Source organism: Schistocerca serialis, chromosome 7 (genome assembly GCF_023864345.2).
Source record: "Schistocerca serialis cubense isolate TAMUIC-IGC-003099 chromosome 7, iqSchSeri2.2, whole genome shotgun sequence".
NCBI classification, from domain to species: Eukaryota; Metazoa; Arthropoda; class Insecta; order Orthoptera; family Acrididae; genus Schistocerca; species Schistocerca serialis.
Window position 1 is genome coordinate 249,182,290 of NC_064644.1, and position 13,025 is coordinate 249,195,314.

The 13,025-nt window shown below is 41.6% G+C and overlaps 1 protein-coding gene across 1 annotated transcript in view; it reads left to right on the plus strand.

Moving 5' to 3' along the window:
• Positions 1 to 239: 239 nt before the first annotated feature.
• LOC126412996 (juvenile hormone esterase-like) overlaps positions 240 to 13,025 on the plus strand; it is a 93,070-nt gene continuing 80,284 nt past the window's right edge. The window contains exons 1-2 of the mRNA XM_050082888.1: positions 240 to 296; positions 6,187 to 6,339. Coding sequence (XP_049938845.1) covers positions 240 to 296; positions 6,187 to 6,339 — 210 coding nt within the window. The remainder of the gene's footprint in view (positions 297 to 6,186; positions 6,340 to 13,025) is intronic.

A 13,025-nucleotide genomic window follows, 5' to 3' on the forward strand; every position in this document is an offset into this window, starting at 1 on the left:
CTTCCACACAGTCTAGTACGTTTCAAGTCGTCGAATGAACTGCTACAGCTAATGAGTGCAATTTGCGTTTCGAAAATAACTCCGATGCATCCATACCAGCAAACATCTGTTTGTAATCGAGGAAACGCCGTAGTATCAGCTCCAGCGTGAACTGCAGATAAGAAGCGATACTGTACACTTGGCCACTTCTCGCAGACAGCGGCGATACTGTGCAGTAGGGAGCGAGCATCGGTTCAGACATGTGTCCCTCTGTGGTGCAGTTCCTGTTGCTGACCTCCATTGGCTTCTCAGTGGGGGTGAGGGCCTCCACGAGCGGTCAGCCAGTCGTCAAGGTTGTAGCGGCTCACACGCTTTCACTTACAACGATATTACGCCTATATCTGTGATAAAGGGTTCTCCTTCTGCGATTGCTCGGTCATCCTGGCAGTAAAAATTCGGTCATGACAGAATTTAAAGAGCGACATGTCAGAAAGATTAGATACCACTAGCACAGAGGAAGGACATAATGTAACGCCATACGTTGGTTCGGTCATGACGGAATTTAAAGAGTGACATGTCAGAAAGATTAGATACCACTAGCACAGAGGAAGGACATAATGTAACGCCATATGTTGATTTTATAGAGCGCATCGGAGATACGAGCATATACTCATCTTTGGTCACTGTTCAAAATGTTTTTAATGTAGGGGACTCTGTAACTGTTGTTTCTGATTTTAATCTGCTGGGTGATTTCATAACACCACATATCGGTGTGGAGTGAGAGCTTTTTTCCCAGAACGTCCTCGCAAGAAATAACATTTTTTGGAAAACAAAAGAGCAGAAACGGTTTTAGCATAGAGTTTCACCTGAGTTGGATCCCGTGGACAAAGCTGTGTAGAGCCTTCCAGTGAACAAATTCAGTGTATGACTCTATCGCATGTTATCGCACCGTTGTTCCTTGTTGTGACTGCAACTTATTCACGCTGGGATAGTATGCAATGGGATTTCTCTGCTGACACAGAAGTTACATTATGGCGTTTTTTATAATAACGGCTGTAAGTATTTTCGCTGTCAGGGCTATAAATTTTTTGTGTACATTTAAAGACAGCAAGTGAGTACAAAATCTTCTGCACATATGGTGTCATTCTTTGACTTCATTCAATATTTCAGTTCAACAATAAGAAAGACATTATTCGTGCTGGACGTGTAACTGATCCACTGTGGTAGTACCTCCGAAAAAATGAATAAAAGTAGGTTTATTTAAAGATAGATTTTTGAGTAGTGTTTTTTTTTAGTAGCAAGGTATGACCCCTACAGGGTGTCGACCATTTCCACTTCTTCATCTCCCCTCCCCCCCCCCCCTACTCACCATAAAATCCATTTTGGAACAGTATTTCCCATTCAATACTTGCAGATGTGATGTTAAAAACTCGAATTATACACAAAAAACAACGATTCGCACCAAAAGCTGTCCTGCTCTAGTGAAAAATGACATTCTGTGCCAATAAGTGACATGACCCCCTACTTCTTCCTTCAAGGCATACTATTATGTAATTAATGCTAGGTAATCGTTTTTATAGTGTTACAGCGTTTGGGATTCAATATAAATGTCAAATTACTTTCTCATTCGAGGAGAACCTAAGTTTTCTTCCTGATACATGGTCCATTTTGTTCTGGAGTTTTTAGGTGGACTTCTCTGCCCCGCAAGAGTTCATTCGATGGATTCTTTATTTGATTCAAGTAGAAGCAGGCATGTTCAGCGAATGGAGCTCAGTTTCCTTCTACCACAATGGTTTGCTTATTCCTTTATGGAGATGTACATTATCATTTTGAAAGAGCGAAGTCTATTTCTTAACTGGACCATCTTGAGAAGCATTATTGTCTTTAATTTTGTCCATGTACATCCCACTTCAACTTAGATTTGAAAACCACACCATAGACGATCACCCCGCTCCCATATAATATCGTTGCTACTATATTCTCCGATAGAAACTGAACGCGGGGCCAACCATAGCGCCATCTGGTTTCCCCCTTCAAGCTAGACGAATTTCGTTCTTTGTAGTTTTTTCGTTTGATGCTTATTTTGTGAGATATTTGGCCCGGTCACTATCAATGGACCACCCTCTATAACCAGACGACACACATTCGCATTCTGAGGGGTTTCTGGAGAGTATGGTCCCCTATTATAACTATTATAGCAATATCTACTACTTTGTTCCATCTCTGATTGCTTATCTTCTGTAGCTGTAAATCGTGAGTGCCAAATAAATTGTACGAGGGCGTGCTGAAAAGTAATGCCTCCGAATTTTTTATGTGAAGACTCTTAAAGCTTATTAAACAAAGCAAACTTTATTATCATTCTACATCTCTGTTCTTCATGTCTATGTATTTATTTCTCGACGTAGTGACCCTGGCGACGTACACATTCTCCCAAGGAGAGATCTCTTTGTTGGTACCGTCACTGTAGAATGTTTGACTTTGTTGATGGAGCCGCAACGTCACCTTTGCCTGCACCGTATCATGTCTGTCAAAGTGAAGTGCTCAAATGTATTTTCTAAGTTTTGGAAAGAGATGAAATTCGGATGAACCCAAGGCGTCGGATATTTGCAGCGTTCGTGTGTGGTATAGGATTGTCATGCTTAAGGAGATGTTACATATGTGTACGAATTCTTCGAATTCTAAACTCGATTATAGCAGGCTATTTCTCACCTACTGTACTACTGTATTGTATGTTAACCGTGGGGCCTAGAAACGGCGGAGAGGCTCCGTCGTCCCCCCCCCCCCCCGCCCCCCGCAGCGCAGTGGTTCACAACCCCACGACGACTACCGCAGTCCACTAAACAACCCCACCGCCCCACACCGAACCTCTCTTTCAGGGTTATCCTGCGGTTCGTTCCCCAGTGGACTCCACCGTCTCACGCCTCACACCGGTCGAGTGTAACCCCTTTGTTTGCGTGGTAGAGTAATGGTGGTGTACGCTTGTGTGGAGAACTTGTTTGCGCAGCAATCGCCGACATAGTGTAGCTGAGTCGGAATAAGGGAAGCCAGCCCGCATTCGCCAAGGAAGATGGAAAAGCGTCTAAAAACCATCCACACACTGGCTGGCTCACCAGACCTCGACACAGGTCCGTCGAGCGGATTCATGCTGGGGACCAGGCGCTCCTCCCCAGTCCGGGAAGCCGTGTGTTAGACCGCACGGCTAACCGGGTGGGCCTTAACGACATGTTACATTACACACCGCTACATTACATGAAACACTTCGCAGCCCTTTAGCGGCAGAGGACTGCAAATGTATAGACAAGAGGGACAAAGACGTAAAATGTCGAAAACTTCTGTATTATTTTAAAAGCTTCAAGAAGTTTCACAAATAAATTTATGGGGCATTACTTTTCAGCACCCCTTGTACATATGGCCATTTATCATTAATTATTCATATAGTGTACTATAATTTTGATATACATTGCCCAGAAGAACCGTCCGTCATCCTTACAAGGATGTAATGAAATTGAGGGTGAAGTTTTTTGAAACCCTGTGAGTACACGGGAAAGGTACACATACTGTCCTTTACTAATGACAGTCAATGCAATCGTTGCTCAACGTCACGTCTACAGTTTCAGAATAATAAGCTTTCATTTCTGTGTTATGACACTGCACACCGCGCCCAACAGAAAGATCTCATCGTAGGAAATATTGAGTGGTCACTGGCATATGGGCTTTGGTATCGAATTAAATGTAGAGTAGGAAAAAAATACTTTGTCCCCTAGTCTGATACTTATTCATATAAAAGTAGATGCTATAGAGATGATTTACTGCGGCGTGTGAAGGCGGTTTAAAGCCTAGTTTGAAAGTATGGTAGGGTGACAACAGCAAGGTACCATTACATAAATGGCTGTTTACATTGTTTATTTGCTAAGTGAATCAAAGTAGAAGATACATTTTCGCCATACAAATTAATAAAGCTCGGGAAAAGCGTGCACTGAAAATGAATCAGCTTTTGAAATGGGTGGGCTGTGATTTGTTAAAACGATTAAGACGTTGATTTCGTATAATTTGGTATAAATTTTCAAAATAACGTTATTCTGCCATAGCCTTTCAGTGGTTTACTAGAATCTCTTTAAGCAAATGCACGGTGGGAACTTCGCTGAAAGGAAATGTGTTTCCTTCGTTACGAACGACAAATCAGTTAATAAAATGAAAACATCTCCATAGAATAAAAGATTAATAAGGTAAATGGCAAACGACAAACCTCCAAACTAAAATTATTAGATAAGAATGACGTATATGTATTCTTTAAAAGGACGTCAATAAAACTATGGAGCCAAGAAATGGTAACATAATTACTACACGTTACGACTATCAGTTTAACAGCAAAAAGTTAAACTGTATAACATTTACAGTCATAAATTCGAAGGGAGACTAGAGTTCCTCATCGCCGGCCGCGGTGGCCGTGCGGTTCTAGGTGCTTCAGTCCGAAACCGCGAGACTGCTACGGTCGCAGGTTCGAATCCTGCCTCGGGCATGGATGTGTGTGAAGTCCTTAGGTTTAAGTAGTTCTAAGTTCTAGGGGACTGATGACCTCAGATGTTAAGTCCCATAGTGCTCAGAGCCATTTTTTAGATTTCCTCATCTGTCATATAGCGATCGTAAGAGATACAGCATTATCTCAGTTAGGTAAGAACAGGGGTTAAATAGAAATTCAGGTGTGCATAATGTTTATCTGGTAAGTTAACGAGCACCTTTTGTCACATATCACTTTTAATAAAATTTAAACTTCCATCGACACACCAAAGTGCTGATATCGGTTAGTTTTACCTAATTTTAAAAGTATATGTGTCCACATTTAAAAGTTTTAATCTAGTATTTAAATAGTTGTTCCTATAAGAAAAAACCTGAAACTTTGTAGAATTGTAAGGGTTTGATGGGTCACTTTAAGTGCGAAATAACACTAGTTATCTCGTTTTGCTTCTGTGTTAATATCACTTTCATCAGCTCACCCGAGCTAAAAAATTTAAACCGTTCGCTACGTCTGCATAAAACATGACCGACCATTTCAAGGGACTTCACAAGACCATTCCTTTCAACTACTGTTCCTGCTAATCGAGAAAGGGCAGAGAGATTACACTCGAAACCAAGAATCTAATTGTTTACATCGCTGGCGAAGACAGTACTTAAATTGATTGATACATATTTTTTAGAGAAAAGATTTTAAAATTTACTTAAAATATTGTAATCAATTTTATAAAATTTACATCGGTACGTTTCTATGCACAACGAATGTAAGAAGCAATACACATAATTTGACATCCACGAACAATCAGTTTTGTATGAAGTTATTGTCCTACAAATGAAATGATCGATATCAACAGGTATGAGAGAGATCATAAAATGCATTACGTGTGATTACATTTCACTGTGACTATACCCCTGAAGATTCACAAATCCCCAACTTCCTTAATAGTACTTTCTTTTGACGTCGTGTTCTTATCCCAACCACGGCTTCTCCTGATGTCTAATGTTATCTTAATATTACAAAGTCAACGAACAGCAAACGTTTTAGAGAAGTTTTGTTTATTTTCTCACTTTCAGCTTTGTAGACGCACGTAAATGACAAGGAATTACTTTAATTTCAAGGTGGGTGACATCGATGTTACCATCGTAAAATTATTTCAAAGGATAATACTGATGCTACGTATGTGGCACACATAGTGTCTCTATCATCCATTAACACTTATTTCAAACATTATATCAGCTATAACGGCCTTTGAAACTTAACCCTCCCGAACACGAGTCCAGCGTGTGAAATACTGAGGCTCCTCGCCATTTTGCGGTCCTAAGAGAAGGACAATATAGAAACTTATCGAGAATTTGTGAGATACTTCTCGTCGTCATTAATATATTTTTTGCTACCATCGAAACTCTGGCGCTATTACGACTGAAATTACGAAGTATCGTAAAACGTTGAAGAAATTAGGAATTAAATGTTATCAACTTTATTAATCATGTCTATTAAGTCTATGCGAAATGTTTTATGATCACATCAGACGGTTTTAAAGTGTTAATTACAACGCTTCATTCGTTCTAGGTGAGCCATCAACAGAAACTTTTACAACTTTGCTTGGGATTTTACCCTGATTTGTGGGTTTGTGGAAACCTGTGTAGTTAGCTCCAGTCCCGTTCACGAAATTCTCATCGACGCCTTTGTTGCAGTTGACTCAAGACGGCGATGGCAGTTACGTTTTCGTGACGACTGAGAATGGTGAACTACGGGGCACCGTGACCACCTCGCTGAATGGGACGTTCTACAGCAGGCTTCTCGGCATCCCGTACGCCACACCCCCTCTGGGGGATCTCAGGTTCCGCGTAAGTATAGTCACTGACTTACTCGTATATCTTACACCTGCTTCAAGCTTTTGTAGTTCCATGAAATTTGACATTATCAAGCTGACTTTTGGGAGCTATTTCAAATACACCCTTTTATTCACAAATTTGTTGATCAAATTTGGTGGATTTATGTCAATCTGTTTTGACTCTAATGACTCTCACCACGAAAGTAACACGTCAAGCCGTGGTTACTTACAATCAACTCTATTTTGACTTCAAGAGACCGTGGGAGTACTATATGACACTTCGACATGTTACTTTCGTAACAAGATGCTGTTTAACTGGAATAAATTCACAAAAACTCATCCAGAGATTTTGAATAACAGATACACTACTGGCCATTAAAATTGCTGCACCACGAAGATGACGTACTACAGACGCGAAATTTAACCGACAGGAAGAAGATGCTGTGATATGCAAATGATTAGCTTTTCAGAGCATTCACACAAGGCTGGTGCCGGTGGCGACACCTACAACGTGCTGACATGAGGAAAGTTTCCAACCGATGTCTCATACAAAAACAGCCGTAGACCAGCGTAGAATGGTGAAACGTTGTTGTGATGCATCGTGTAAGGGGGAGAAATGCGTACCATCACGTTTCCGACTTTGATAAAGGTCGGATTGTAGCCTATCGCGATTGCGGTTTATCGCATCGCGACATTGCTGCTCGCGTTGGTCGAGATCCAAAGACTATTAGCAGAATATGGAATTGGTGGGTTCAGGACGGTAATACGGAACACCGTGCTGGATCCCAACGGCCTCGTATCACTAGCAATAGATATGACAGGCATCTTATCCGCATGGCTGCAACGGATCGTGCAGCCACGTCTCGATCCCTGAGTCAACAGATGGGGACGTTTGCAAGACAACAACCATCTGCACGAACAGTTGGACGACGTTCGCAGCAGCATGGACTATCAGCTCGGAGGCCATGGCTGCGGATACCCTTGACGCTGCATCACAGACAGGAGTGCCTGCAATGGTGTACTCAACGGCGAAACTGGGTGCACGAATGGCAAAACGTCATTTTTCGGATGAATCCAGGTTCTGTTTACTGCATCATGATGGTCGCATCCGTGTTTGGCGATATCGCGGTGAACGCACATAGGAAGCGTGTATTCGTCATCGCCATACTGGCGTATCACCCCGCGTGATGGTATGGGGTGCCATTGGTTAAACGTCTCGGTCACCTGTTGTTCGCATTGACGCCACTTCGAACAGTGGACGCTACATTTCAGATGTGCTACGACCCGTGGCTCTACCCTTCATTCGATCCCTGCGAAACCATACATTTCAGCAGGATAATCCACGAGCGCATGCTGCAGGTCTTGTACGGGCCTTACTGGATACAGAAAATGTTCGACTGCTGCCCTGGCCAGCACATTCTCCAGATCTCTCACCAACTGAAAACGTCTGGACAATGGTGGCCGAGCAGCTGGCTCGTCACAACACGCCAGTCACTACTCTTGATGAACTGTGGTATCGTGTCGAAGATCCATGGGCAGATGTATCTGTACACGGCATCCAAGCTGTGTTTGACTCAATGCCTAGGCGTATCAAGGCCGTTCTTACGGCCAGAGGTGGTTGTTGTGGGTACTGATTTCTCAGGATCTATGCACCCAAATTGCGTGAAAATATAATCACATGTCAGTTCTAGTATAATATATTTGTCCTATTAATACCCGTTTATCATCTGCATTTCTTATTGGTGTAACAATCTTAATGGCTAGTAGTGTATTTTCTCGATGGTACTTCTAGGACACCTAGTGTGCAAAGTGACTATGATGAATCTGTATAGCGTATAGTGTTGTATTTTCGCTGTTGTTCTTGTAAGTGATAGTCGTGATGAAAAAATGGAGATGGAGAAATACGGTACAAGTGCAAACAATAATGTATGACAGACGAATACCGACAACAGAGTCACATACTCCCACCTGAAGTGACACTTTGAGGAGGTTTGAAAGTTGACACAGGTCACTCCACATCTACATCCACTTCCAGCTAAATACTAGACATGGAAATTACCCCATGTCGAGCGCACACAATCGTGCGTTAGTATCTTCTGAGATAGAGGCACTTCGCATCCATACTGCTATTATTAAATATTCGCTAATTGCAATTTTTAAATGTTGTGATTTCCATGAAACTACTAATTGGATTTTGAAGAGTTAAACGCTGTTGATTACGTCTCTTTTAAATAGACGAATTAACAATAGAAGCTATTCAGCTCCATTTGAAAAGAAGAATTTGATGACGATATCTCTGTAATTAATGTAGCAACGAGAAAAGATTACACGTATAGTTGCGCTCTGCCAAAACTACGACCGCACTTCTCTTAGTGTTTGCCAATTGTGTATTTTATGTGGCTAAAAAATATAAATTGAATTTTATAAGTAATAAAAAACTAATTGGTTCCACAATTTCTTCGCTTTTACGTAATCAAAGCGATTACTTTTGATGCAAATACAGTTTACAAGCAAAAACATAGAAAAGCTATATAATTATTGGGATTATTTTATACCTCTTTTACTGTTCTTCATCATGATCAAAGGCAAGAGTTTCCTGTTATTACTGATAAGTGTGAAAGTTGTTTATCAATAACAAAAACATGTTTCATACAAGCTGAACGGAGGTTTTTTGAGTAAATTGTGTTTTCTAGTACTTCATGATAAATATTTATCGCTTTTTTTAATTTCTTTCTGCAATATCCCTCATGTTACACATCAATAATTTGCTAATGAAACCTGAATCAAACACTGACATTTTCAATTTTTTTATAAATACTGTTTATTTTTAAGAAACAGCAGGTGGATAGCTATGTAAAACAAAAATGTTCTGTAGGTTACGTCGCCCTTTATATATCATCAATGAGTTTCTAGAGAGTACAACGCTTCTGCTTTCTAAGGGAATCTACATATGTAAAGAAGACGATCAAATTGGGTTAATGTTTGATAAGTACACAACACGTATAACGTACAAGTAACATGGTTATGATTTTAACTGTAAAAGACTACTAGGAAAACTACCATAGTCTATGCTTACTTGTGACAGCCTATGGTAATCATTTCGCGAGGAATTTTATGCAATTCATTTGGGTGAAAGCAGACTTGAGAAACCTCTAACGATTGTGTTTCCCAGCAGTTTTCCGTTCCACTGTACATATTTCATGTTAGTTGTTTACTACTGTGAATTATTAAAGTAATTGTTCACTAATATTCACACCCGTTAGTACATAGTATCAAATATCCTGCAAACTAGGTGGTATTGGCATGTCATGGTTAGATTGTCAAAATGTGTTAAAAATTCCACGGGAATGTAGTCTACAACAGGAGACATTTTGCTACTTATGTCTCTCACTGACCTGTAAAATTCTATTCCCAAAATCGTACTTCTTACCTCCGCTTCTTCTACTCCTCTTCCGTTTTCATAATATGATCCTGAAGTCCTTTTCTTTTGTATAACCTTTGTACATATTATTTCCACCTTTCAGCTTTCCCTCGTTTGCTTAGTACTGCATTGTCATCTGAGTTTCTGATATTCATACAGCTGCTTCTTTCTTTCCACAGGTTTTGTCACTTTCCTGTAGGTAGCGTACTCCTACAACTTTTCGTTTTGCTTACTTCCTTTCTCCTTTCATCCATTCAGTGTAGCGTAAGTTAACTGGGAATTTCTGGTGGGTGCGACACTCTTCCGGATTCACTATTTCATTGATCTAAGCTAACCATTCAAATTCTGATGTATTTTTAACCAGTTTCAATCAGTAACTGCCTAATGGATTTTATGAAACCCTCAAAAACATCTGGTTCTTTCTGCTTATCCAAGTCCCTCCTCTTAATTTCCTATGTTAATGCAACCGATCTAGTTTTTGTTTGTGTTTCATAACTAACGACTGCACTATGGTAAGAGTTCAGATCTGGTTTTGGAATTATTCAGCAGTTTTAAAATATAGTTCCTAAATCTTAAACATTCCGGTGTCTCCATGACTCTTCCTTGTTGTTTCCTAATCCTTAAAGCACTTGGTTACATTGATTAAATTGTGTTGTGCTCTATGCAAAAATTTTACCAAACGGCTGCCTATTGCACTGCTGTCCATTAGCAATATAGGACTCGACAAACCACGGGCAGAGGGAAAAAGGAACTCTGTCCCCACTTTGGTGCGCTTTGCAGCTACCCTATAGGTAAGGTAGCTCAAGAAATGCGTCGAAAATTGTAACAATCTGTCATAGCCATTGGTGTCAAGCTTAGGGTACAGTTCAGGCCGGTCGCCGACTTCATCCAAAAGGGCGGCCACTGACGTCATGCTGTCAAACGGCCGTCACCCACAGGAATTGCTTGCACACGCGCACACCTCGAGAGCCTCGATTCTAGTGCCGGGCGCGAAGACGTTCTTCCGTAGGCGTGAGGTTTCACGCCGCTTCACACGGAGTTTTTAACATGCTGCCATTGGACACGAATAGCGGGAAATTCGAGTAGGTGGATCGATCTTCCGGTTTAGTTAGCATTTTCTGATATAAAGGTTGTCTCAAACCTTTCGGGACAAATGAAACAGGTGATAATGGGTCCGTAACCGATCATACTGAGATAGGAAAGCAATGGTCGGAAATGCATATTTATTATGTTGTGGTCATACACAGCGTACAACGCTTAACAACATCGTAGCTCATAGTAATTGTTCAAAATGACGATCACCATTCTCAGTGCTTGTATGAAAAGGGTGCATGAAGTTGTGCTGTACAAAAAGATCCCTGATGTCTGTTGTACCAGCTGACGGGCAGCTTGGACCCTAGCAAGCAGGTCGTCATCAATTTCTATGTGCGTTTCGAACACCAATGTCCCGACGAAAGCCCAGAAGAATAATTCCATAAATATGAGATCCGGCTATCGCGCTGGCCATGGGACAGAGCCTCCCTTTCTGGCCTTGCGAAGAGTCTACGTGTTGTTTAGATGCTCGCTGGCGTTAACATCGAAGTGGACTGGTGCATCGTTGTGTTGAAATCGCGTTCTTTAGCGGACAACAATGGGATAGTCTCCAAGAACTGTGGCAGTACATCTCGCAGGAACACGAGATAAAGTGGACCAGTCAAATGGGCAGACAGTAAATAAGGGCAATGCTGCCCATACATTAAGAGAGCATCGTTGCCGACGGTCACCGATGTGGTTGGCGTGGGGATTATCCTCACTCCAGACTTGGCTTTTGCGGTTGTTGGAATCACCATCAAGGAGGAATGAAGCCTCAGTCGTGAACAATACAAACTGTACGCAGTTCGGCACTAGAGCACTGCGGTGTATAATCGATTGACAGAAATGAATGCGTGGTTCGCACACATTCTTTGTGATGGGAGCGTAATACCTGTTCCACCAGTACTCTTCACACTGTATACTTCGAAATGTGCGCTTCACGAGCAAGTTGACAGATACTTATTGCTAGATGGCTGGTTAAACGATCGAAAACCGTCCACTCAAAGTCTGATGTTCAGATATGTCTTTGGCGGGAACCTTTCCAGCTCTCTGTCTCGTTAACGACCTCATTTCCCGTTTGTTGGTATCCACGGTGACAAACTTCTTCCAGTATATTAAATGCATGTCTGCCAACTCTCGTGATTAGTATTTTCCATTTTTGACTAAGTGTCATGCGCTATATACGCATCACCGTAATCACATAACACGCTATCTGATGCAATGGATACAAGACACCATGGATAGTGGCGTGCATGCAGCACAGTTTAATGCGCCATGCGATGCATGTAGTCGTCACATGACACAGGTGCTATGAGCCAAGTTGTGTACAGCATGTTTGTTTGGTTGTTAGGGGCGTACACTAACACCTGCTGCCTGCTCTAGTGTAGGACACTGGTGATCCCTAGAGAGTGCGGCAGAACTGCATGCACCGTTGCAATACATGCGTTGAGACTGGCGGTTGTCGCATTGAACAGTTACTATGACCTACATCGTTGTAATGCTTTGTACATTGTGTATGTCCATGACACAACAAATATACTTTTCCAACCATTGGTTGTGGATCCACCACCACCTGTCTCCATTTGACCCAAACCGTTTGAGACCCCCTGTATTTGGATTCTCAGAAATTATAATATTCGTATTTCCATTAGATGGGATGGAAATTCAGAGGAAAATACAATTGTCCAGAGTCTATTGCTGTCTTTGGAATCCGTCGTCTGAGTAAAGTAGGCAAATTTATCATAGCGAACTATATATGTAATACTGGCCTTGTATTTAGTAGGATACAAGCATATTTTGTAATGTGAGGAGCTTAAACTATTGAAAGGCCATGGGAAGCTCTGAAGATTATGCATGAACTTAAATTAAGAGAAATGTTGTCAATTTTGACCCGTCTGTCGAGTGTATCCTGCGCCAATTCTCTTCAGCGTAGAAGCTTCTGCTGGCGGTACAGAGAGGCTAAAGAAGTGCAGAAACACAGAACGTGTTTCTAATCGTTGAGCGCGCCAGACATGGTTTACATCGTGGTTGGTGTACGCTTAGAAGCGAGCTGGTGCACCACACGGAACGTGCTCCTAATCATGACTCACGAATGCGGCTTTCTCCAGAGGCAGTTACCAGCTCTACTTCGCTCGCTAGTCACACGATTTGCCTACGAAAATGTCTGATAGTAAAATTCCCTTGTTAGCTCTATTAATACGCTCATT